General features: G+C 36.0%; 1 protein-coding gene across 6 annotated transcripts in view; it reads left to right on the plus strand.

Moving 5' to 3' along the window:
- The window catches only part of OPHN1 (oligophrenin 1), a 607,786-nt gene that overhangs the window by 458,992 nt on the left and 121,438 nt on the right, over nt 1-27,356 (plus strand). For all 6 annotated transcript variants that reach the window (XM_030847098.2, XM_060292179.1, XM_060292180.1 and 3 more), the window contains 3 exons: nt 5,760-5,844; nt 10,887-10,945; nt 12,105-12,210. In XM_030847098.2, coding sequence (XP_030702958.1) covers nt 5,760-5,844; nt 10,887-10,945; nt 12,105-12,210 — 250 coding nt within the window. The remainder of the gene's footprint in view (nt 1-5,759; nt 5,845-10,886; nt 10,946-12,104; nt 12,211-27,356) is intronic.

Raw genomic sequence — 27,356 nt, forward strand, 5'->3', positions numbered from 1 at the left:
CAAACTGGCCTTAAGTTTTGGGACTTGCTCAGTACCAGTACCCCTTTCTATTTTCTTATTTCTTCCTTTTGGAATGGGAGTGTTTGTTCTATGCCTGTCCCATGTTTGTATTTTGGAAGCACCTAACATGCTTGATTTCGCAGGTTGCCAGCTGGAGAGCAGTTTGCTTCAGGGTGAATTATCTCACCAGTATCTGATTTAGATGATATTTAGATAAGACATTGAACTTAGACTTTTTTTTAAATCATAAACTTTATTTAACCCTATATATTAAGACTATTACCAATTTAATATGTAATATAACAAATTATTAATGAGATATTTTACATTCCTTTTTGTACTAATTCTTCAAAATGTGGTGTCTATTTTATACTTACAGAATATCTCAACTCCAACTAACCGCTATTTTTCCTTCCATTTTTATTGAGATATAATTGACATATATATGTTTAAGGTGTACAAAATAATGATTTGACTTACATACATCATGAAATGATTACCACAATAAGCTTACTAAAAATCCATAGTCTCATATAAATATAGCATAAAAGAAATAGAAAATAAGATTTACTGTTTTAACAACTTTCATATACAACATAGAGCAGTGTTAATTATCTTTGTCATGTTGTAAATTACATATCTAGTACTTACTGATCTTATAACTAGAAGCTTGTACCTTTTGACTACCTTCATCTAATTCCCCCTTCCCCCATGCCCTGTCTCTGATAACCACAAAGCTGATCTCTTTTTCTCTGAATTTGTTTGTTGGTTTTTGAAGTATAATTGACCTACAGCAGTGTGTTAGTTCCTGGTACACAAGATAGTGATTCAATATTTCTGTACATTTAAAAATGATCACCATGATAAGTATAGTTGTCATCTGTCACCTTACAAAGATATTACATAATTATTGACTATATTCCCCACACTGTACATTTCATAATGTAACTAGAAGTTTAATCTCCCTAACCTATTTCTCTCCTCCCCTCAACCACTACTCCACTGACAACCACCTGTTTATTCTCTTTATCTGTGACTCTGTTTGGTTATGTTTTCACGTTTGTTTTGTTTTTTTTAGATTCCACATGTAAGTGAAATCATACAGTATTTGTCTTACTCTGTCTGACTTATTTCACTTAGCATAATACCCCCTAGGTCCACCCATGCTGTAACAAGTAGCAAGATTTCATTCTTTTTTATGGCTGAGTAATATTCCACTATGTATATATAACATATATTCCTTATCCATTCATTTGTCGATGGACACTTAGGTTGAACCTAACATATGGGTGCATATATCTTTTCAAATTAGTGTTTTCATTTTCTTCGCATAAATACCCAGAGTGGAGTTTCTGGATTTTATGGTAGTTTTATTTTCAATTTTTTAAGGAATCTTCATATTGCTTTCCATAGGGGCTGCACCAGTGTACATTCCTACCAACAGTGAATGAGTGTTCTTTTCTCCACATCTTCACCAACACTTACTATTTCTTGTCTTTTTGATAATAGCCATTCTGACAGATGTGAGGTGTTAGCTCATTGTAGTTTTGATTTGCATTTCCCTAATGATTTTGAACATCTTTTCATGCGCCTGTGGCTATCTGTATATCTTCTTTGGAAAAATCTCTATTCATGTCCTCTGTCATTTTTAAAATTGTGTTGTTGGTTTCTTTGAAGTGGAATTATATGATTTCTTTTTTATATTTTGAATATAATATATATATATATATTATCCTTGTATATATCCTTGTTGTGTGTGTGTGTGTTGTATATGTGTGTGTGTGTATACATATATATATATATATATATATTCTTGTTGGATATATCATTTGCAAATATCTTCTTGCATTCAGTAAGGTGGCTTTTCATTTTGTTGATAGTTTCCTTTTCTGTGCAAAAGCTTTGTAAGTTGATGTAGTCTCACTTTTTTTTTTTGCTTTTATTTTCCTTGCCTGAGGAGACATATTCCAAAAAATATTACTAAGACTGATATCAAAGAGCCTACCACTTATGTTTTCTTCTAGATGTTTTATGGTTTCAGGTCTTGTATTTAAGCGTTTAATTCATTTTGAGTTTATTTTTGTATGTGGCATGAGAAAGTAGTCCAGTTTGATTCTTCTGCATGTAACTAGCTGTCCAGTTTTCCCAAACCATTTATTGGAAAGAGGGTCTTCTCTCCATGGTATATTCTTGCCTCCTTTGTCATAGGTTAATTTACTATATAAGCATGGGTTTATTTCTGGATGCTCTATGCTGTTTCATTGATCTATGGGACTGTTTTTGTGCCAGTACCATACTATTTTTATTACTGTAGCTTTGTAGTATAGTTTGAATTCAGGACATGTGATACGTCTACTTCCGTACTTCTTTCTCAAGTTTGTTTTGGCTATTTGGGGTCTTGTGTTTCCATACAAATTTTAGAATTATTTGTTCTACTTTTGTGGAAAATGCCATTTGTATTTTGATAGGGATTTCATTGAATATTATATTACTGTTATTTCTTTCTAGTTTAATTTCATATTGGTGTAAGGTTTTATTCTTTTGAATTTATTAAGGTCTGTTTCATGGCCCAGAATGTGGTCTATCTTAATGAATGTTCTATATGAACTTTAGAAGAATGTGTATTCGCTTTTGTTGGATGAAGTAGTCTATAAATGTCAATTAAATCCAGCTGATTGATGATGCTGTTCAGTTCAATTACTTACTGATTTTTTAACCATTGTATCTGTCAATTACCAATAAAGGGGTGTTGAAAAGCACATGTTTCAGTGCTTTTTTGTTGGATGCATATCTTTTAAGGATAGGTATGTATCCTTGGAGAATTAATCCTTCTATTTAATGGCCCTCTTTATCCCTGATAATTTCCTTGATCTGAAGTCTGCTTTGTTTGAAATGAATAGAGCTACCTCAGCTTTGTTTTTGATTAATGTTAGCGTGGTATATCGTTCTCCGTCCCTTTTTTAATCTATATGTCTCTTTATATTTGAAGTCTGTTTCTTGTAGATAATATACAATTAAGTCTTATTTTATAATACACTCTGACAGTCTGTGTATTTTCATTGGTGTATTTATACCGTTGACATTTAAAGTGATTATTGATATAGTTGGATTAATACCTACCATACTTGCTACATTTTTCTGGTCATGGTCCTTGTTCTTCATTTCTCTTTTCATTTTCCACTCTTTTTCTGCCTTCTCTGGGTTTAACTGAGTATTTTTTATGATTCTATTTTTTCTATTCTGTTAACGTATAAATTATACTTTTTTAAAACTCATTTTTAGTGGTTGCCCTTGCATTTGCAACATACATTTACAATTTATCCAAGTCCTCTTTCAAATAATACCATACCACTACACTGTTAGTGCCAGTACTTTATAACAGAATGTTTCTAATTCCTCTATTTAATCCCTTATAACATTTTTGTCATTCATTTCACTTTCCATAAGCTATAATCACTGAATACATTGTTGCTATTATTTTAAACTTTTATCTCTTAGACCAGTTAATAATAAGAGTAATAGTGTTTTGTTTACCTTCATTTATTCCTCCTCTAATACTCTTCATTTCTTTATGTAAATATGAATTATTGACCTATAGGTTTCTCTGTGAAGAACTTCTTTTAACATCCCTTGCAAGGGAGATCTACTGGTGACAAATTTTCTCAAATTGTAGATTTGTAGATCAAACAATTGTCCTTGTTTTTATTTCCTCTATTGTCTTTTGTTTATCTGAGAAAGTATTTACTTCTCATTCATCTTTGAAAGGTAATTTCTTTCTTTCAGGCTGGTCTTTTTTTTCCTTTTAACACTTTAAATATTTCATTCCACTCTCTTCTTGTTTACATGGTTTCTTGAGAAAAGTTGGAATAATTCTTATTGTGCTCTTCCTTCAGTAAGGTGTTTTTTTCTTCTGGCTTCTATCAAGATTTTTTCTTTGTCTTTGGTTTTATTCAGTTTGATTGTGGAATACCTAGGTGTAGATTCTTTTGATATGTATCCTGATTGGTGTTTTCCAAGATTCCTGGATTTGTGGTTTTGTGTTTATTATTAGTTTTCAGAAATTCTCAGTCATCATTGCTTAAGATATTTCTGCTGTTCCTTTTTCTCTTTCTTCTCCTTCTAGTATTCCCATTGCATGTATGTTACACCTTTTGTTATTGTCCCACAGTTTTTGGATATTCTTTCTCTTTCTTCTCCTTCTAGTATTCCCATTGCATGTATGTTACACCTTTTGTTATTGTCCCACAGTTTTTGGATATTCTCTTCTGTCTTTTTCTTTCTTTCTTTTTTTTCCTTATTGCATTTTATTTTTGGAAGTTTATACTGACATATCTTCAAGTTCACTGATTATTTTCTCACCTGTGTCCATCAAAGGAATTCTTCATTCTGTTATGGTGTTTCTGATTTCTAAAATTTCCTTTTGATTCTTTCTTAAGTCTTCTATCTCTCTGCTTACATTAATCCAACTCCTTTTTTTAATGTTGTCCACTTTACCCATTATGGTCCTTGGTATATTAATCATAGTTGTTTTAAATTCCTAGTTTGATAATTATAAAGTATCTGCCATATCTGAGTCTTATTATGATGCTTTCTGTGTTTCTTGAAACTTTTTTTGTCTTTTAGTGTTTTCTTGTAATTTTTGTTGCAAGCCAGACATTATGGGTAAAAGGAACTGAGGTAAATGGGTCTTTAGCATGAGGTTTTATTTATCTGACTAGAGTTTAGCTTGTGTTTTTTGGTTGCTGTAACTGTAGGTCTCAGGGGCTAAACTTACCTCTGGTGTCCTTGTTTTTATTTCCTCTCTTGTCTTTTGTTTTCCCTAGAGACTTCTTAAATATTGTCTGAGAAGAATAATTCTTTTAGTCATATTCCCTTGTTATTATCCAGGAAGCCTGTTGATATGGTGGTAAGGTGTGAGGGCAGGGGTAGTGTTCTACAATTCTACAGTTATGTGTCAGTATTTTAGTGAACCTGTACTTCTGGCCTGTGACTTTCACAAGCATTTCTCAGTTTTGTTTCAGTTTTCTCCCTTGGAAGAGACAGGAAGGGATTTCATATCTGGAATTGGGAAATTTCCCCCTTCCCAGGTCAGTTAAGCTCTGTTAAAGTAGTTTCTCTTGAGGGTAGGCCTTATTAAGAAGAATGAAATGCTCTGTGCATATTTTTAAATGGCTAATTTTCTTATCCCCTTCTCAGAATTACAGTAACATGAGGGAATTTTTCTCAGATCTTCACTGTGAGAACCTGATAGGGCTCCTGGAGGTAAAACTCACAAAAACTTGGGAGTCCCCTAGGACTGGGCCTGCTTAAAATTTTTAACTCTCAATCTTGTCCACACTGAGCCACTAGCAATTTGCCAATTACAGATTGGGTTTTCCTAGCCCTGTACTGTTTCCCAAGGAGTTTTCTAACCTTGGGCTTCTGCTCTATAAGTTTTGATTCTCTGTATGTGCCTGTCTGTTTATTCAGTTTGCCCTATGACCTCAGTTCTCTGATGGAACTAAGAGGAGTTGACTTTCAGTTTGTTCCATTTTTTTTTCTTATTGTGTGAATGAAAGAGGTGGCTTCCAAGCTCCTTACATCCCTAGCTGGAATATAAGGGAATTTTTGAGACCTCAAAAACATGTTTGTTGTAAAGTTTTCATCTTTTGAAAACTGGTTAGAGTAACCATCTTTTAATTAATGCACTTTAAATGTAAGATAAAATGTAAGATCTTGTGGAATGTTAACTTATTTCTCATTTTTTTCTTCTCAAATAGATCCTAAATGTCCAGGAGATGTTGATTTTCATAATAGTGACTGGGACATTAAGACAATCACCAGCTCCTTGAAATTCTACCTCAGGTATATCTGATATGATTTGGAACATTCCTTTTCAGAGTTGATGAAATATTTCTGGATGGAGATTGGAGTTAATGTGGTCCCAATTTTGGGAGGTTGGATAGGATTGCTAAAGAAAAAAATAGTGAAAAAAATTTCTGTCAAAGAAGAATGTGCATTAGGAGACTTTTTAAAATTTGGGAATTTAAGCGAGGGAAGCATTAAAATAATAGAATAGTTATTGAAATATGGCTTTTTTGAAGAAAATTGGCTTTAAAAAAGATTATTTAAAAATCACGCCCTTAAAATAATTGAAGTTTTGCCATTGTGCACAGATAGGGTGATGTCACAAATGGACTCACTAGTAAAATCAAGAGTTGTGACATTTCAAGGTTGTTAACATGTTTTGGTGATAATAACCATTTTGAAACATTAAATTGCATTTACACAAACATAATTTGTGTATTTGTATGTCTTTTGTTAAAATGGCAATAAAACCCAAAAAACTACAACCATAAAAATGTTAGAACTGAATGAAGTGATGGCAGTCGGGAAAAAAATTAACTTACAAGCAAAATTTGGGGATGCACAATGATGATGAATATATCATTCAGTTTATTGGCATAGATTTATATTACGTAAAAATATTTGTGACATATGCACTTTTTAAAGTCATTCATTTCTTACCATTTTCTATGTCCCATGTATGCACCATACTTTATGTGGTAAAATGTCTTCTTTTCAATTACTGTACTCTTTAGACATTAAGATAGGTACTTTAGCTATGGGAAATGTCATTAATCCAAAATAGATTGGGTCCCAGATATTGCTATTAAATGACCTTCTGCTGTAGCATCATCTTAGAACTTTAAGTAAACATGAATGCTCTTTCCAGGGGTATTTCTCCTGCATATGCCGAAGAAGAAAAGCACTGGTGTTGGAGGGTTTATTCTGTGCTAGGCTGTGTTCTAGTTGCTTACGTTGACAATATCATTGTTTTTTTCTCACAATAATCTTATAAGGTAGGTGTTACCATACTCATTTTACAGATGAAGAAATTAAATCATATCCCTCCCCCATTAAGTGATATTCATGATCGTGGCTCATATTATTTGAACCTAAGTATCTCTGACTTATAAGGCCACTGGTATTGGAGCACCTTATTCCCCTATTCCCCACTGCCCAGGGGCTGTGGCCTTCTTGGAGTTGCTTGGGTAATTTAAGAAAAACAGAGCAATCTGCTATGCATACTTTCAGGAGACTCGTGATGATGAGAATAATGCAAGTAAATAACTCTGTGTCTCTAGCCTCCTTAAAAGGAGTTAGTTTTTTCAGAGATTTATATAGAGTAAGTCCCTCCCACATTACGTCTTTCCCAGCTTATCCCATAACAAGCAGTGTAGCTCTTTTGAAAGATGAGAAGATCGAGCCTGAAAGTTTGAGTGGCCTGTACCCCCAATAAGAGATATTTGTTCTTAAGTGTCTTATCCATGAACATTTAATATGTACTAGCCAGTCAACACCCTTTAGATTTCTTAAATGTGTCAGTATTTTCATAGTGGACTTCCTCCATCTGTGTTCTAGGCACCTAACTCACCCCTTGTCTCCAACACTTCTAGAAAATTACTGTAAAAAACATCCCTTCTCTCTTCTGTATCTTTACCCTCTCTCATTCAACAGGCTTTTTCCTCTCAGCATGTAAATATGCTCCAACATTACACATCTCTTTGCATTCATTTATTCTACCGTTCACTAAACCATTCAGTAAACATTTCCTGACCTACTCTATGCCTAGCATGGTGTCTGGCAGTAGCCATACAGTTGTGAGTAGATATGACCTTAAAAAGGTTATAGTCCAGTGAAGTGGACAAAAGACAAATAATTATACAAATATAATGTGCTATGATAAGTTCTCTGAAGGAAAAGTGCAAGGTGCTATGCAGTCATATAATAGGAAGACCTAACTTATTCTGGTTTTTAGTTTGGAATGATGTTTGAATTATAACTTGGAGTCAACTGGGGATGGAGGGAGGCATTTCCAGACAGAAATAACTTCATATGCAAAGACTTTGAAGCAAGAGGAACACCCTTTTAAGAAACTACATGTACCAGTTTACGTGGAGTATTGAGTGTAGACAGGGAGGGAGAGATATGTAGGGGCCAGATCATACAAGGGCTTTTAGGACATTTTAAGAATTGGGGTATGAATTTGTATTAAAAGGAATGAGAATATATTGAAAGATTTTTAAGCAGGAGGTTATATGATGAGATTTGCATTTTGAGAAAAACATAGAGAGATGAGATTAGAGAGAGGCAAAATAAGTAGAGGTGGAAACCAATTAGCAAGCTATTGCTGTGGTCCCGGAAAGAGATGATGCTTCTGTGTGGACTAGGGAGTAGCGGTGGGGATAGATAGAAATAAGCATATTCAAGAGATTTAGGGAGTAAACTTGGATATGAAGATGGAGGAGAGGGAGATAAAAGAATGGCTTCCACATTTCCCGCCCATACAACCAAATGATGGTCATACATTTACTGATTTGGGAAACATAAGAAAATGACTAAATTTGAGGGATATGACAAGTTAGGTTTTGGATATGTCAAATTTGGGTGTCTTTGAAGAAATCAGGAGAAGAATTTTAAGTAGGCAATTTGATATATAGGAAATATATAGGAATGAAACTCAAGAATTCTGGGCTCGAGCTAAAAAATTGAGAATCATCAACAGTGTAGATGATAATTGGAGTCAGGAGCTTAGATGAGATTGCCTAGTGAGATATTTCACCCCTTCCCAATCTAGCTTCAGTGTATGAAGTAATATACACTCCCTGTCTCTGCTTCTTAATGTCCCAGTTTACTCCTTAACCCACTGCAGTCTGACTCCCGCCCCCTCTGCTCTACTGAAGCTGCTCTTGCCAAGGTCACCAGTGATTCCCTCAATTCTAAACACAATGGACAATTGTCAGCCTTTACCTTATTTGACCTCTTTGTAGCATTTGAAGCTGTTAACAAGCCCTCCTTGAAACTTTCTTCTTTTCGATTCTGCTAATCCATTGCTTTTGGATTTTCTCTCACCTCTGACAATTTTTAGAAGTCCCTTTTATGGACTTTCTACCTGGTATTTCCTAGGGCTTTCCTCTCTTTTTACTACACTGAGGGGATGGAAAATTCAAATATTCACAAGAGCCAGGACATGAAAATGACTGAAGTAGACTGCTTTTATGTTAAACATGTTGCATATAAAACCTTTACTTGCATAGCAATCCCTTTGTTTATATATAAACAGCAATATTCTTTACTTCCACAAATAACCATATGGACCCAATATAGACAGATCTTTCAGTTTTTCAATAGAGGCAGACAATATTGACTTTTATGTGTAATATACAATTTTTTCGTATTCTGATGACTCATTCAATTCCATTTCTTTTTTACACACTACTCTGGACAGGGAAGAATTGTTGAAAGGTCTCATGTAGCTGTTGGCTGCCAGTTTGTCATCTTTCCTTGAGCAGTGGTATCTGTTCTCATGGTTCTAATCACCCTCCTAGGCTCATGATTTCCACATCTACTTCTCAGATCTAGAAAGGCACTCCATCCATCTTCCTAATAAACATCTGCCTTTGGCTATCCCAGAAACCCTTCTGACATAGCATCTCCACTTCCCTCTCAATCAATTTCTAATCTATTCAGTCACCCAAACCAGATTACTCTCTCCGTCACCAGCATATGCAATTATTGAAGCTCTGTCTTTAATGTCTTTCAAATGACTCTTCTCACATTTTCTTTCTATCCCTAATGGCACTATTTTCGTTTAGGCCTTTATTATTTCTCACCTAGATTACTACAATAATAGCAGTGGCAAGCAGTATAAAGTAGTGATTAAGAACATGGACTTGAGACAGACTGCTAAATTCTGCCACTTACTAATTGTGTGGTCTAGGATGAACTATTTAACTTTTCTGAAGCTCAGTTTCCTTATCTATAAAGTGGAGATAATAACAATATCTACCTTACAGGGTTGTCATGAGAATTAAGTGAGTAAATATATATAAACCACTTAGAACAGTGGATAGTTTGTTATTATTATTATTAGTGTATTACTTCCTTCCTCTGAGCCATGCATCACCTACATTTTGTATATGGAACTCTCCTCAACTAGACTATTAGCTCCTTGGAGGTTTAGACTATGTCTAATTCATCTGGATCCCCAATACCTGGCACAATGCCAGTCACAAGTAGGTGCTCAGCCAACATTTTTTTTTTTTTGGCTGCACCACACAGCAAGCGGGATCTTAGTTCCCCAACCAGGGGTTGAACCCATTCCCCCTGCAGTGGAAGTATGGAGTGTTAACCACTGGACCGCCAGGGAAGTCCCTCAGCCAATATTTTTTGACTAAATAAAGAAACCTATTTGAGGCTCAATTTCCTTCTCCATTAAATGGGTATTTGAATTACTGCTTCACCTCACAGGATCTTTGGAAGGATCAAATGGGAGGACAGATATAAAAGCACTTTGGGGGCTTCCCTGGTGGCGCAGTGGTTGAGAGTCCGCCTGCCGATGCAGGGGACGCGGGTTCGTGCCCCGGTCTGGGAAGATCCCACATGCCGCGGAGCGGCTAGTCCCGCGAGCCATGGCCGCTGAGCCTGCGCATCTGGAGCCTGTGCTCCGCAACGGGAGAAGCCACAACAGTGAGAGGCCCGTGTACTGCAAAAAAAAAAAAAAAAAGCACTTTGGAAACTGAGGAACTATCCAACTGTAAGGACTTCATAGTAGCATTCATAGTGGGTCCACTTTGGAATTTTGCAGGACTGATTTGTGCCTCTTTTCACTTTGGGGAACTAATTGGAGACCCTGCACAAGGTCTCAGCTCATACTTTCATAGGTCTTCTGTCAAATTACTAGCAACTAGGATTCCTCTGACAAAGTTTCAGATGAAGAGAGAAATGTATGTAGTCATTAATCTGTGGAGCTCAGAAACTTCAGCCTTGCTGCTCACAGAACTGCGCATCTAAGGCCTTGCTACTCCCTCCCCAAAGGAACTTACAGTCTTCATTAATTTCAGGAATCTTTCTGAACCTGTCATGACCTATAGACTTCACAAAGAGCTGGTCTCTGCTGCCAGTAAGTATTTATGTTACTTAGTTAATTGTGTTGTCCTCGCTTCTAAGTAATATTTACAGCAACAAGCCTAGAAGACTGCTTGAGGGAAAGTGAGGGAAAAAACAAACATATACACAGATTTTGTCCACTGTCAAATGAGAGTATTCTTACTTGCTAACTCAAGTGTTGTATTATTTTTCATAAATCAATGTTAGTTGAGTGAATTGGAGAAAACTGGCTAACGAGGGATATGACAGGTCTGAGGATTTTATTGATTGATTTTGCCTCTTACATCAGAACAAGATGGCTCACGTTGCCAGGGGACAGCAAAATGTTTCCATTACAGTTACTATTTCAGCATGTTTTCAGCACTTTGCCTTTTCAAATGCTTTTCAATTGTGTTGTGAATTATTATTCCTAATCTTTTAGTGCTAGCATCACATTTTTTTAGATGATAAGACCAATGGTGAGGGTGGAAGGGTACACAGGAAATAAGGCATATGGAATCACTTAAAAAGTTGGCAGCTGAAGAAGCATTAAAAGTTTTGACTGAGGCCACTGTATGAGTATCCCTCCCTACCTTGATGTGACTCTTCTGCATTATGCCTTGTATGGTATTCAGGAAAATGAGTCAGGGGATTTGTCTTCATAATGAATATTTGTTGAGGCAAGAGAGCTTTGATCTTTACTCTGAGGTCTCTCAGTGATTTTCATAGGAACCCAGAGGCAGAAGCATACCTCCTAGTTCCACAAGGAAAGTGGGTGGGCAAGGGATTCCAGCTGTAAGTTTACATGTGGAACTTTAGGAGCAACCTGCTGTATCCAGAATTCTGACTTGCTCTGAGATAGTCTTGTCTTCTCTACTCATATTTCTTTTCTCTTCTCTCTTCTAATTCTTCATCTTTCTAGGCCTATTTCTTTGTTTTCAATCTATGTTTTTATCTTTTAGTCAGTCTCTCTCCCTCCCTCTCTTTCTTTCAGTGTCTGTTTCTTGGTCTCTCTTTGTCATTGTGTCCCTGTGTCTATATATCTCTCTCTTTCCATCTATTTGACTCTATGTGTCTCTGATTGTGTCTGTGTGCACATGTGCACATGTGTGTGTGTGCCTGTGTGTATATGTATGAGAGTTTGCTTGATCCAGTTGCCCAGAAGGCAAAACTATCTCTCTGTTCTCTCTCAGAGTCTGACAACCTGGATTATCGGCTGGGAGCTATTCATTCCTTGGTATATAAGCTACCGGAAAAGAACAGAGAGATGCTGGAACTTCTTATAAGACACTTGGTCAAGTAAGTAACTTCTAGGTTTTCAGGAAGAGTTCCTATTAGAGGGCTGGCCCACATGGTAGCACTGCAGATTAACTGTCTGTCAGCTCATTAAGTCTCAGCCCCCAACTGCTTCATCCTGGGCAGTCTGAGTGCTCTGTGAGAAAGTCAGTTTTCCCTTTACCCTTATATATATCCTCTCAGGGTCATCATGCATCTTAGTTGAGGGGTTGTCTCAGTTGAATGGTAACACCAGGTAGAATGGTGGCTGAGCACAGGCTTTGCTATCAGATAAACGTGGGTTCAAATCCCAGCTGTGTAATCTTAGGAAAACCTCTCTTAACCTGTTTGATCATCTATAAAATGAGAGTAGTATTCCCTACCACATAAGACTGTTGTGTGGATTTGAATGAACACAGGTGAAGTACGTGGCACATAGGAAGTTCTCAAGACATGGGAGTTATGATTATGGTCACCTTCTTTGCTTGGGTGTGGCATGTAGGAACAGATAGCAGCATTCCAGAGAGTAGGTCTGGTGATAGGCTCTAAGATGGGTGGGTGTAAGGGCATGTGTGCCCCACTGTGGTGCTTCCTGGCATGAAGGTTCAATGTTGTGAATAAAGATGAATTTACTTGACTCATAAAAGGCTAGCTGCTCTAAGGAAACAGTATGGTGCAGCAGAAAATACTCTGTCCAGGAGTCAGCAAACCTGGGTTCTAGTGTCAGTTCTGCTACTAGCTTTCTTGATGACCGCGGGCAGGTCTCTCTTAAGACCACTCCTGGTGTATTAAAAAGTAAATAAGTGAGACAACAAGCTTAGAAAAATTGTGATGCCTTTTAAGTGTTTGTGTTTAACAAAATAAAGCTATCAGCACACTCATAAATGCATTGATGAGATATTTTAACCTCATTTGGAGAATATCTCAAAACACCTAAAATTGAGGCCCTTAGTGAAGGTTAAATGGCCCTCTTTGCCTCCTGCTGTAATAAATCCTGATCACTCTGTACCTCTGGACCTCAGGTTCCCCTGTGATATGATAATATCTCTCCAAGATCTGACCAACTCTGACATTCTAAGTTTTTGTTTTGGAGTTTTTTTTTAATACGTCTATAGCCAATATTGCAGACAAATAGGCAGAATTAACAAGACAATAGCTTTTATATTTATTGCCAATGTTTGTAATTTGGGCTAATAGCAAACATTAAAAAGCATTTTCTTTCCAAAAAATTGTTTATGATAATCTCCGTAAAGTACAAAAATCAGCACATGTTGTTAATTTGAAGTTGCCCGGGGAAAAGGGACTTTGGGTTCAAATTTCAGCTTTATTGCTAATTTGCTATGAACCTAAAGAAAGTCCATCCTACTCTCTGGGCCTCAGTTTGGTCATCTATAATATGAGGGGACTGGAATAGCTAATCTCAAAGTGTTCTTCCAGCTCTTACTTTCTAAGAGTCTTAATATGTGACATGCGCCAAGGATTCAATTGAAGATTCTCCTACTAGCAGTTAGTGAGAGACACCTACCTCCCTCCACCAAAAGGCTGGCCATCTACCTTACTTGAAGAATCTTGCTCCTCAAAATCCTTAGAACAAAAGGAACAATAGACACAGACACACAAAACACAGAACTAGAATGACAAATAACCTTAAATATGTGAAAAACTGTGCAAGTTAACTTGTAATAAGAAAAATGCAAATTAAACCTACATTGAGATACCATTTATTGGCAAACCCTAAAGCTTGACCACATTCTGTTTATGAGACTTTGGGGCACAGGGAGTCCAACACATTGCTGGTGTTAATGCAATACAAACACAGACGTACAGGACGGGAATTTGGCAATATCTAACAAATCTGCATTTTCAATTATCCTTTAACCCAGCAACTCCACTTTTAGGCATCTACTCTGAAGATATACCTCCACAAATACAAAACAACATATGCACAAGTTTGTGTCAGTGCAGTGTAATTTTTAGTAACAAAATATTGGAAGCAACATAAATATTCAACAATAAGTGACTAGTTTTGTAAATCATGGTATATTCAAGCAATGTGGTATTATATAGTCATTAAAAAGAATGAGGAAAATATGAATTTTGTTTTTGAAGTGATTTCCAGATGCATTACAAATTTCTGTACAAAAACTTGTACACAAATATTCATAGCAGCATTATCCATAGTTGTCCAAAGGTGGAAACAGCCCATATGACCATCAAATGCTGAATGGAAAAAATAAAATATGGTATAAACATACAATGGAAAATTATTCAGCCATAAAAGGAATCAAGTATATGGATGAACCTTGAAAATATTATGCTAAGTGAAAGAAGCCAGACACAAAAGGCTACATATTACATTACTCCATTTTTATGAAATGACCAGAAAAGACAAATCTATAGAGGCAGAATGTAGGTTAATAGTTGCCTAGGACTGAGACATGGGAAGTAACAGCTAATGGTTACAGGGTTTCTTTTTGGAGTGGTGAAAGTGTTCTGGAATTAGATAGTGATGATTGTTGGACAACTCTGTGAATATATTAAAAACCACTGAATTGTACCTTTTACAAGGGTAAATTTTATGGTACATGAAATATATCTCAATAAAGCTGTTATAAAAACAAACTAATGAAAATGGTTACTATGGAGGTGTTGACCTGAAATAGACTACCAGATATTTCTTCAGCAAAGGTGGGTTTATTTGGGATGAGCAGAGATTTGTAATTTGGAATCTGCAATCATGCCAAACAATGGGCAAGTCCTCACCTGACAAGGGAAGGACAACGCTTTTATAGAGGGGAAAAGGAAGTTGGGAGGGCTATAGTAAACAAAGAGTCCATAGCTTTTCATTGGCTTGGGACCTTGGCAGGAAAGAAAAATCTGTTTTCTTCCTGTTGGGCTCTGCTATCATGGCAGGGTATAAGAGCTCCCCCTTCTGGTCTCCTGACTATATTTAATTGCGGCTTCTCTTTTTTTTTTCTTTTCTACAGGGGATAGGTGGTGACTAGGGTGGAAGGGACAAGGATGAGAGCTAGATTCCTCTGAGTCCTCCTTCTATGGTTTTGACTTTTGAGCCATATTAATATTTTAGGTATCCAAAAAGTAAAATTAAATGAAAAGGAAAACATTACAAACCCTAAAATGGAATGCAAAAAATCAAATGAATCTAAATGTTTATCAAATTCATAGCATAGTCATACAGAGAAAACAGTTATTTCATCTAACTTGTCAACACAGCCTCTGATTCATGCTAATGAAATATATTCTAAAAACAGGAAAAACTGCAAAAAAAAGTTGTAAGCATCAGCCAGTAGGTTTATTAGTACTAGTAATATTATAATTATAACTTGAAATTATTTTATGTATATGTATCTCATAAGGATAAAGTAAAAAATAGTAAATATATTAATATTATCAGAAGCCAAGGTTTATGGTGTAAGAAAAAGAGATGTGGATACAAAATTCAAGATGTAAAGAAAAAAAAATTCTCTAATGGTAAAGTTGAATTGAGAATGCCAATATGAACTCATGATTTAAAAACAAAACAACAAAATCTTCTATTCACTTAACGAGTCTTGAGATGATTCTACCCAAGAAAGCAATAAACACATGTAGTGCCCAGATCTTTTGTCTCTAAATAACATTCCCTTCTCAAAAGTGCCAAGTCTTCTTAGAGAACTGGCTGATTCCAGGTCTGGGGCAAGGAAAATACAAGGTGAGTCTTGGATCAAGTATACCTTTGTAAGCAAAGAAGAGCTCATGCACTAATAGGGTCATGTCACAAAGATTCAGGAATCTGCTTGAAAAGGCTGACACTGATTACATCTGGAGCAACCGAAACATCAAAAACAATGAGTGCTGTATTTGATAATAACATTTTGAATAAATAAAAATCCATGGGAGGTAGTTAGAGTAAGGAAAGCCCTTTATTACTGAAGAATACCAGCTAATAAGTGTGGGAGGAATGATAGAATTAGAAAAACTAGTTTTCAAAAAGCTACAATAATCAAAACAGTGTGTTCTTGGCACAAAAACAGACACATGGATCAATGGAACAGAATAGACAGCCCAGAAATAAACCCACACACCTATGGTCAGTTAATCTATGACAAAGGAGGCAAGAATATACAATGGAGAAAAGACAGTCTCTTCAATAAATGGTGCTGGGAAAACTGGACAGCAACATGTAAGAGAATGAAATTAGGACATTCTCTAACACCATGCACAAAAATAAACTCAAAATGGATCAAAGACCTAAATGTAAGAGCAGATACTGTAAAATTCTTAGAGTGAAACATAGGCAAGACACTCTTTGACATAAATTGTAGCAATGGTTTTTTTGATCTGTTTCCTAAGGCAAAGTAAACAAAAGCAAAAAAAAAAAAGAACAACAAAAAAAATGGGACCTGATTAAACATATAACCTTTCACACAGCGAAGGAAACCATTGACAAAATAAAAAGACATTCTACCAAATTGGAGAAAATATTTGTAAAAGATATGACCAATGAGAGGTTAATATCTAAAATATATGATCAGCTCATGTAACTCAATATTGAAAAAACAACTCGATTAAAAAATGGGAAGACGTGAATAGATATTTTTCCAACAAAGGCATACAGATCACCAGACACATGAGAAGATGCTCAACATTGCTAATAATCAGAGAAAGCAAACAAAACCACATTGAGATATTACCTCACACCTGTCATGGGGGTGGTGGGATGAATTGGGAGATTGGGACTGACATATATACACTACTATGTATAAAGTAGATAACTAATGAGAACCTACTATATAGCACAGGGAACTCCACTCACTGCTCTGTGGTGACCAAATGGGAAGGAAATCCAAAAAAGAGGGAATCTATGCATACGTATAGCTGATTCAGTTTGATGCACAGCAGAAACTAACACAACACTGTAAAGCAACTATACTACAATTAAAATTATTAAAAAAACATGGACAGCACCAGATGATTTTGATGTTGTAAATGGTAAGGACAAAGTGTCATGCAGCGTTGATTAAGTGAAAGGTACTCATTGCAAAAGCAAGGGTGTAAGGATGAGTAAGAGGAAAATAATTTTTAATTGATAGCTCAGAAAAGTATTAATTTTATAATCTCATGTTTTGAATCAATCAAATGTGACACATTATAACCTGCTACCACTTTTCATACAGAGAAGGTAGCATTTGGCAGAGTTTAAAAATCAGAATTCAGCTTTTATAGAAAAATAAATAAGGCTTTGGATATGAGTATAAGCTTGACATAACTAAATATTTTTGAGAAAAATTAATAAAAAGGAATTTTAAATGGATGCTCCAGTTCCTACTTAATTTGTAACTTTTTCCCCTAAGTTCAACAGTATATCATAAGAATAAGTGGAAACATTCTGGAGCTAATTTTGGAGCTAAGGGATAATTTTGACCATGCTCTGCAAGTAAACACTACTGATCTGCTACCAAATGAGGCCAACTCCAAGGAAACCTTTGCATTCAAACCAGGAAATATCTCAGAAGAAAATGAAACCCACATATTCATTGCCATTCAAAATGTGGATTAAAGCAATTTGACATCAAAAGTATCCAACTTTACACAAGTAGCTTTGTTTATTTCTCAAGCAGATCACCAGTCGTGGTGAAAGTCATCCAAATCCCAGAGTTAACATTTCTACCTTGGTATTGTCAGTGGTTGGATCTGTTGCAATTGTTAGTGTTATTTTAAGTGCCACTATTTATATTTTAAAGAAGAAAAGAAATGCAATTAGATCGAGGACTGGATTTTAATAAAATAAACAAAATTGAAGGATACTGTGAATTTTTAAATTCTGTGTGGATCATTAGCTCATGAAAATAATTTTAAGAAGTCTGAATGGATACGTAGATTAAATATAAACACCCAGAGATATTTGAAATACTGTAAATCAATATTAAAAGTATAATTTTATTTACTCATTGTTTCATTTATCATCCATAGTGATAAATAAAACTCTTTTCTTCTTGCTAAACAAACAAACAAACAAAAAGAATGACTGTCATCAAAAAGGAATCCTAGTATGCTGCTGGTGAGAATGTAAATTGGTGCAGCCACTATTGAAAATATTTGGAGGTTCCTCAAAAAACAAAAACTAGAATTACCATATAATCCACTCCTGGGTATATATACAAAGAAAACAAAACACTAATTCAAAAATATACATGCACCCCAGTGTTCATAGCAGCATTATTTACAAAAACCAAGATGTGGAAGCCTAAGTGTCCATCAACAGATGAATTGATAAAGCAGCTGGTATATATACATACAATGGAATATTACTCAGCCATAAAAGGAATGAAATTTTGCCATTTGCAACAACATGCATAGACTTGGAGGGTATTATGCTAAGGAAATAAGTCAGGCAGAGAAAGACAAGTACTGTATGTTGTCACTTATATGTGGAATCTAAAAAATAAAACAAACGAATGTACATAATAAAACAGAAACAGGCTCACAGGTGTAGAGAACAAACTAGTGGTTACCAGTGGGGAGAGGGAAGTGGAGAGGGGTAAGATAGTGGTAGAGGACTAAGGTACAAAGTACTATTTATAAAATAAATAAGCTACAAGAATATATTGTACAGCACAGGGAATATAGCCAATATTTTATAACTTTGGATGGAGTATAATCTATAAAGATATTGAATCACTATGTTGTACACCTAAAACTAATATTGTAAATCAACTACACTTAAGAAAGAAAGCAAAAAGAAAAACTTCGAGTTTGCAACCTCAGCACCCTGTTTCAGGCATGGATCAAAACCACTGAGTAAAAGAATTTTCAGGAACAAGATATTCATATAGTTTCAAAGTATTACCCACAGATTACTTACTAATTACAAATGGAAACTATATCTTTACAATGAAGTTATCTGGCAAATACCACCTTAATTAATTGATCAAATTTAGCATCACTAATAATGATACAAACTGACCTTATCTACCTTCTGATGGGATACAGTAAGAAGTATACAACATAAACAAATATTTTTGCCAAGAATGTTTAACCCCAATCAAATTTAGCCTTTTAAGTTTACAGGAAATACAGGGTATAGAAAAATGCAGAATGTTTGACATTCTTTTAGACAACTGGCTTGGAATTTTTATAAAAGTCAATGCCCTGGGGAAAAAAGGTAGTGGTACTGTTTTGTATTAAGAGGCTAAAGAAACAGAAACAAATGCAGTGTATGAACTTTGGATCTAGATTTGAAACACCCACCTATAAAATAATTTTTTCATGATATTTGAGAAAATTTGAATATGGACTGGATATCAGGTGATATGGAATTATTATAAATTTTCCTCGGTATAAAAATGTTATTGTGGTTTTGTAGGACAGCATGCTTATTATTTGGAGATGAATACTACAATATTTAGGGTTGAAACAATTTACTTCTAAAGGGCTCAGAAAAAAAATATACAGAGAGAACAAGCAAATGTAGGAAAATGTTAATTCCTGAATTTAGGTATAGACAGTATTAATTTTCATAGTACCATTCTTTCACCTTTTTTGTATCTTTATAACCAAGAGTTATAGGGAAAATGCAAATAAAATAGGCTTAGTTCCAACAGGGAAATTTACACAGGAGAAGAAAATCTATGTGCTTTCAAAATTCACATAATTTTTCTGCCTGCCAACCACTGCTTTCATAAGCTATATGATAATCATAACTTATGCCTTCTTAGTGTGTTCCCACTGCTGGCCCATTTTCTAGGCTAATTACTGGCAAACACAAATTGACATCAGCCAATTTGAGATTCCCAATTATTCCATTCTTTTTGCTTTTTACCTATTGCTTCCATTAATCTGAAGTAGGAGAACGGTACAGGTTACCTCCCCCACAATCTCATGACCAGTGGCATATACAATGCAAGCAAGCCTCAGGCCTAATTCTGCCACTCACGCAGGTATTTATCTCGAAGCAGATTCAAAACAGTTGTACAACCTGTTCTGTAAACTCAGTGAAGTCTCAGCTCTCTTTCCTTTCAGTTGCTCTGACTGCATCATGCATTAAAGTTTAAATTGAAACAGATGAGATAATAATACAGCAACGCAATTGTAGTTCAGGCAATAAAATCCCATGATCTAATGCCCAAATGCAAGACCAAGACCCCTTTGCAATCCTAGGCTTTGGCTACCATTCTATAGGGTGTGAGCTCTTAGGCTTATTAGAATCTTCTTACTTTTGTAATAATAGCACTTGTTATTTCTGAAGCAATACCATTGCATTGTAGAGATTGGAAAATATAGAAGAACAAAACAAGTCAATAAACAAAAATAAAAGCTTTCTATTTTCAGCATCCAAAAGTCACTACTATTAATATATTCGTGCTTTTTCTTCTGGATCTTTCTGTGGGTGTGGGTATGTGTTTATGTATACACACACACCCCACACAAACACATTTACATTTTTTACCAAATTGAGGTTATGCTGTTCAGTAACACCAAACTTTTTTCAGTTCAACAATTTCCACCTTTTTTCAGTTCAACAAGTTCTACTTCTCCAGAGCATATTAACATTTCCTTAGTTGACCCAAAAATTTGTTTTTCTGTAGAGTCTTTTTTGTTTTTTTTTTAACATCTTTATTGGAGTATAATTGCTTTACAATGGTGTGTTAGTTTCTGCTTTATAACAAAGTGAATCAGTTATACATATACATATGTTCCCATATCTCTTCCTTCTTGCATCTCCCTCCCTCCCATCCTCCCTATCCCACCCCTGTAGGTGGTCACAAACCACCGAGCTGATCTCCCTGTGCTATGCGGCTGCTTCCCACTAGCTATCTATTTTACGTTTGGTAGTGTATATATGTCCACACCACTCTCTCACTAGTTTTGTCTACTTTCGTCATTGTATTTTTCAGCTTGTTCCCCTATTTTCTTTATTTCTTATAAAGTAGAGGTTGTATTTTAAGGCTAGATGGATTCAAGTTAACTATTTTGGGGATAGAACACATCATAGGTGATTTTGTGTACCTTATGCTGCATCACATCTGAAGATTCATAATATTAGTTGACCCACCTTACTGATGTTAAGATTGATCATTGCTCTATTCTAACCTGTCAATGAAAGCTTGAGAATGTCTATACAATATTTCTAGCCAATCCACAATCCATTTATCTTGACACATCTAAGCAATGAGAAGTCAGTTTGCCACCAACCATGCTAATTAACAGAGCCATTGGTGTTGATTGGAGATGAGGTTAGCTGAAGCTTATAGTAGCCCCTCTGGCTTCTGATTAGAGTCTTTTAAATACTAATTAATCAGTCCTAGAGTATGTAAATATGCATTTAAAATTAGAATACTACAACCATAACTGACCTGTCCTAGGGTGTGCATGAAAACTAACAAACACATATATCAAATTTCATCCATTCTAAAGGGCACTTTTCTTTTTCAAATTGTAACCTGAATTCTGGATGCATCTTAGAATCAATTGTTTCTTAAAATCACTGTTGTCAGATAGCAGTTTTTATCTAATTATCATAACGTCTACATGCATGAACATGATCATAGCTGCTCATGTTGTAGTCATTTTAGTTAAATTATGTTCATTGTTGAGTTTATTTTCTATTTAAAATGTCTTCAAAAATATTACATAATGATTTGACAGTGAAAGTTTCTTCTTTCTCAGTGGTACATACTAAAATAATGGTGTGATTGCAATTGATGACATTGATGAAAATTAGGACATTGTACTGGCTATGTTGCAGTATTTAAAGTAAATTATGAATAATATAACACCAATGGTTGAAACCAAAGCTGTCTGCCCTTAAGGGCATCATCTTCAGGAACTGGGATGTTACCAAAAGCTCAGCTTCTCTGTATACCAGTGCCGAATCAAACCTTGGAGACCGAGTTTTGGGTGAATAGAAAAGGATAGCTTTATTATTTTGCTAGGCAAAGGGGGACACAGCTGGTGCGTGCCTGAAAAACTATGTGTCACAACCCCAGAGGATTTGATGAAGGGTTTTATAACAGTGGTTCAAGGGTGGGGTCTCTGACAAGATTAGGTTATGTGTAGGGCCTGCACTCCTCTAATCTGGTCTCAGGTAATCATCTTGATGAGCTTCTCTGGTTCCTTTAGTCTTTCCTCAGGTGGTTTTCTGGCTGCTTCTCCCTTGATTAGCAGCTGTTCAAACCCTCCCTTTGGAACACAGGGAAAGTCATGCAGGCTGGAGTCTTGCCTACAAGAAACGGGGAGGCCTGGGAGCCCCACAGGGCCCTGCTTGGTCTCACTCCCCGCTTTTTACTTGATCCTCCTCAATCTTGAGGAGAACAGATATTAGATTAGAAAGGGAACAATCATTTTGGATAGAGATGTTAATCATAAACTCAGCAGAGGAACTTGGTTTTAGGGGAACTCGGTTTTAATCCCCACTTTGGTTTTATCTTTCCCCAAATCTTTCAGGGAACTGGGTGACGACCATTCTACTTCCTGCTGAGATGGGGTGTCTAAATTTTGGGGAGTAGATACCAAATTTACAATATTTGAGCTCCAAGTCCTGGATCCGAGTCTTATGTGATTAAGATCTCAATCCCTTGGTCTGCCATTTTGGTGCAACAGGCCCAGTTAGAGGTAAGAGGAATGACAACTGGAACTTTAGTAGACAGAAAAGATCTCATTTCCTTAGGAATTCAAGGGAATAAGTCTGAAGCCTAGTGTGGAACTGGTACTTCAGAGAGACTTGTTGTAGCCAGTTGTTTCCAAACCATTTCCTGTATGGGGAAAACCCATTAAGGCAATCCTGAAGACCCAGAAATAGGAAGCTGACCACATATCTGGCAGTTAGAATTATCAAAAGGATCAGCATATGGATGTATAACTTTGTACATAAAAGGTATGAGAAAGAATAAGAAAACAGAACTTTCATTCTGCTTGTCAGAACAAATACTTAAAGTTTCTGAGTAGTAAGAAGAATGTCATAGGATCCCTTCCATTTTTCTTCAAGCTGCTGCTCAGATCCTTGCTCTTTTTTTAAAATTTATTCATTATTTTTGGCTGCGTTGGGTCTTTGTTGCTGCATGCAGGCTTTCTCTAGTTGCGGTGAGCAGGGACTACTCTTTGTTGTGGTGCGCAGGCTTCTCTTATTGTGGAGCACAGGCTCTAGAGCACGTGGGCTTCCGTACATGCAGCACGTGGGGTCAATTGTTGTGGCTCTTGGGCTTTAGAGTGCAGGCTCGGTAGTTGTGGTGCACAGGCTTAGTTGCTCCGCGGTATATGGGATTCTCCTGGAGAAGGGCTCAAACCCATGTTCCCTGCATTGGCAGGCAGATTCTTAACCACTGTGCCACCAGGGAAGCACCCTTGCTCTTTTGCACACTTTCAGCAGCACTGGGTCTCCTGCTTTAAAGGAATGCAAGGGAGCTTCCAGGTGAGGGGGAGACCTGTGGAATACAAACTCATGCAGTGGTTAACAATTGACCAATCTGTTGTACATACTGTTTAATTTTTGCCTCCTGTGTTAGAAATGTTTCTCTTTCTTTACTCTTAGGAGGTAAGAGTGGTATCCTGTATACCTAGCCCGCTTCTAGGGGCCACCAGTGTACAAAGGAGAGCAATCAGCAAGACCTTTTTCCATTTTAGATGAGTTTCCTGGCATCGTTTGGCGAGCATTTTCTTCAGAGTGTGGTTCATCTTCTTACCCTTTCTGTAGATTGCAGTGTCCATGCTGAGTGAAGTTTCCATTTTATACCTAAACCTTTATTTGCTGTTTGCATTATTTCTGTGATGAAAGCAGATCCATTGTTGCTCTGAATAGTAGAGGGAAGGCCGTACCTAGGAATAATGTCCTTAAGAAGGGTTTTTGTCACTTCAGATGCTTTTTTCCGTTCTGGCTGGAAAGGCCTCTACTCAACTTGATCCAGGTATAATCCTCTTAAATCTTTAACCAAAATCTTGTGAAGGAGGGTGGGGGACTTTTTAAATCCTTGTGGCATCCTGAGTCTGAAGGAATAGTATAAGGAACTCTCATATGCCTGTAAGGAACTCTCATGTGCCTATCACCCAGCTTCAACAATTTTCAACACGTAGCAAACCTTGTTTCATCTATATCCCTATTCATTTCCCCTCCTCCTATATTATTGTGAAGCAAATCTAAGACATTATTTTATCCATAAATATTTCAGTATGTATATTGAAAAATGAAAATTCTTTGTACATATAAACACAATATAATTATCACATCTGAAAACAAACTGTTAATAATTACTTAATATCATTAAATATTCTGTGTTCAATTTTCCAGTAGTCTCAAATATGTCATATATATATATATATTTTTTTTTAATAAGGATCCAAATAACGTCCACACATAGGAATCTTTTCAGATGTTTTTTAAGTCTCTTTTAATCTCTAGCAGAGGTCAGCAAATGTTTTCCAGAAAGGATTAGATAATACATATTGAAGGCTTTGTGAGCTATATGGACTCTGTTGCAGCTACTTAGTTCTACCTTTATAATACAAAAACAGCCATTGATAATATGTGAATGAATAAGCATAACAATACTCCAATAAAACTTTATCTACAAAAACAGGTTGGATTTGGCCCAAGGGCCATAGTTTGGTGATCCCTTATCTATAGCAGTAGTTCTCAATCTTTTGTGTGTATCAGAATCACTTGGAGGGCTAATAAAGAACACAGAGGCCAAAGTTTGATAGGATAGGGCCTCTGTGTTTTTACCATGTTCCCAATCTGTAAGTTTCTTCTTCATCTCTTTCTTGTTTCTTATAATTTATTTGTTAAAGAAAACAGGTCATTTGTCCTTTAAAGTTTCCCATATTTTGAATCAAGAGGCTTGCTCTGATTCAAGTTCTTTTTTTTTAATTTGTTTTTTGGGGATTTGGGGTGGGTTTTTTTGGTTATTTTGGGTATTGGGGGCGTGGTCTTTACAGTGGGGAGGGCAGACATACTTAATAAATGGTTCTACGTTCTTCCAACAGTAGACGTGTAATGTGTGACTGTTTCTTTTTTCCATTATTTTCAAGGGAAGGACTTTCTTAGAGTCACTGAATGGCAGAGCTGAAAGACTCTTTAGATTACCCAATAACCACCTCATTTTATAGGTGAGGGAACAGATATCCAGGGATGGAAAAAGATAGGCCCCAAATCATACAACGTGTTAGTGATGGAACCAGTTTAATGAACTTATTCAGTTTTTATTTTTATTTGTTCATATTTGTTGAGGTATAATTGACAAATAAAAATTGTATATATTTATGGTATATTACTTATATACCATAATGATGTTTGGTATATGTATATGTTGTGAAATAATTGCCACAATATAGCTAATTACTATATCTATCACCTCATATAGTTACCGTTTTCTCCCTTCCTTCCTTCCTTCCTTCTCCCCTCCCTCCCTCCTTCCCTTCTTTCTTTCTTTTTCTTTCTTTCTTTCTTTCTTTCATTCATTCATTCTTTCTTTCTTTCTTTCCTTCCTTCCTTCCTTCTTTCTTTCTTTCTATGAAGAACACTTAAGATCTACCCTCTTAGCAAATTTCAAGCACAAAATACAGTATTGTTAACTATATTCATATTGCTATATATTAGATCTCTAAAACTTACTCATCTTATATAACTGAAAATGTGTACCTCTTGACCAACATCTCCCCCATTTTCCCCTCCCCCAGCCCCTGGCAACTACCATTCTACTCTGTGTCTGGCTTATTTCACTTAACATAATGTCCTCCAAGTTCATCCATGTTGTTGCAAAAGGCAGGATTTCCTTCTTTTTTAAAGCTTATTGATATTCCATTGTGTGTATATGTTTATCTGTTTGTCCATCTAAGGACACTTAGGCTATTGTGACTAATGCTGCAATGAATATGGGAGTACAGATATTCTCTTTGAGATACTGATTTCATTTCCTTTGAATATATACCTAGAATTGGGATTGCTGGATCATAAGGTAGTTCTGTTTTTATAGGCATTTTAATTTATGACCTCTGATCTAAACCATCTAATCAAAATTATTTTTTCCTAAACTGGAGGCTTTTTATAACCTCTCTCTACTCTGGTTTAAATTTTGATGTTCAAGAAGTTGTATCCATTGAGAACATGGGGAGGGGGAAGGGTAAACTGGGTTGAAGTGAGAGAGTGGCATGGACTTATGTATACTACCAAATATAAAATAGGTAGCTAGTGGGAAGCAGATGCATAGCACAGGGAGATCAGCTCAGTGCTTTGTGACCACCTAGAGGGGTGGGATAGGGAGGGTGGGAGGGAGATGCAAGAGGGAGGGGATATGGGGATATATGTATATGTGTAGCTGATTCACTTTGTTATAAAGCAGAAACTAACACACCATTGTAAAGCAATTATATTCCAATAAAGATGTTAAAAAAAAGAAGTTGTATCTATTTTCTTTAGTCTAAGTGGACTAAAGAGTTTAAGATTTCTTTGCTTCCAAATCATATTACAAACTCCCACCTAATTAACTACTCATGATGCCCTTATTTTTGGTTTCATTCATCTTATTAACCCACAATTATGCCTCTTAATGATTTTCAAAATGTATAATAAAAAAGGAGAGATGTCAAATGGAAAGAAACCTCCCCAAAGAATAGATTACCTTTCAAATCTCATAAGAAGACTAAGAATGAAAAGAGTGTCCTAAATGGAATACCTTGAACCTCCATCAGAGAAACAGAAGGTGGCTTTTGCCTAAAGGGGCCCCCATAGGGGCTGATTTCTTGACAGGAACTAGACAAGCAGGCAGTGGGATGCAATGGGATGACTGTAAGACTTGGAGCCCAACAGATATGGGTTTGAATCCCTGTATTGCCATGTATTCACAAACTGTTTGACTTTAACTAAGTTCTTTACCCTCTGTGAAACTAGGCTTCAGAGATAATATACTCTGCCTTTTGGAGTTATGAGGATTAAGTGAGCTCTGGCATATTCAACCAAAGTCACTTTCTTTCAAAGCTCAAAAAAGGAGATAAGCATTTACACATGCTGGAGGCTGTTGTCTCACAAGTGTCCTTGCCTTGTTACTAGTGGTTTAGCCATTCTGGATCTCGGTGGCAGCATGGAGTTGCTTTTCCATTTTAACATCTGAAATATTCTGTCACTAAAGAATAAGGGTTAATTACAGAAGTACTTAAACTGTTAAAAGGGATCCATCATC

The sequence above is a fragment of the Globicephala melas genome, chromosome X, assembly GCF_963455315.2.
Source record: "Globicephala melas chromosome X, mGloMel1.2, whole genome shotgun sequence".
In the NCBI taxonomy this organism is placed as follows: Eukaryota; Metazoa; Chordata; class Mammalia; order Artiodactyla; family Delphinidae; genus Globicephala; species Globicephala melas.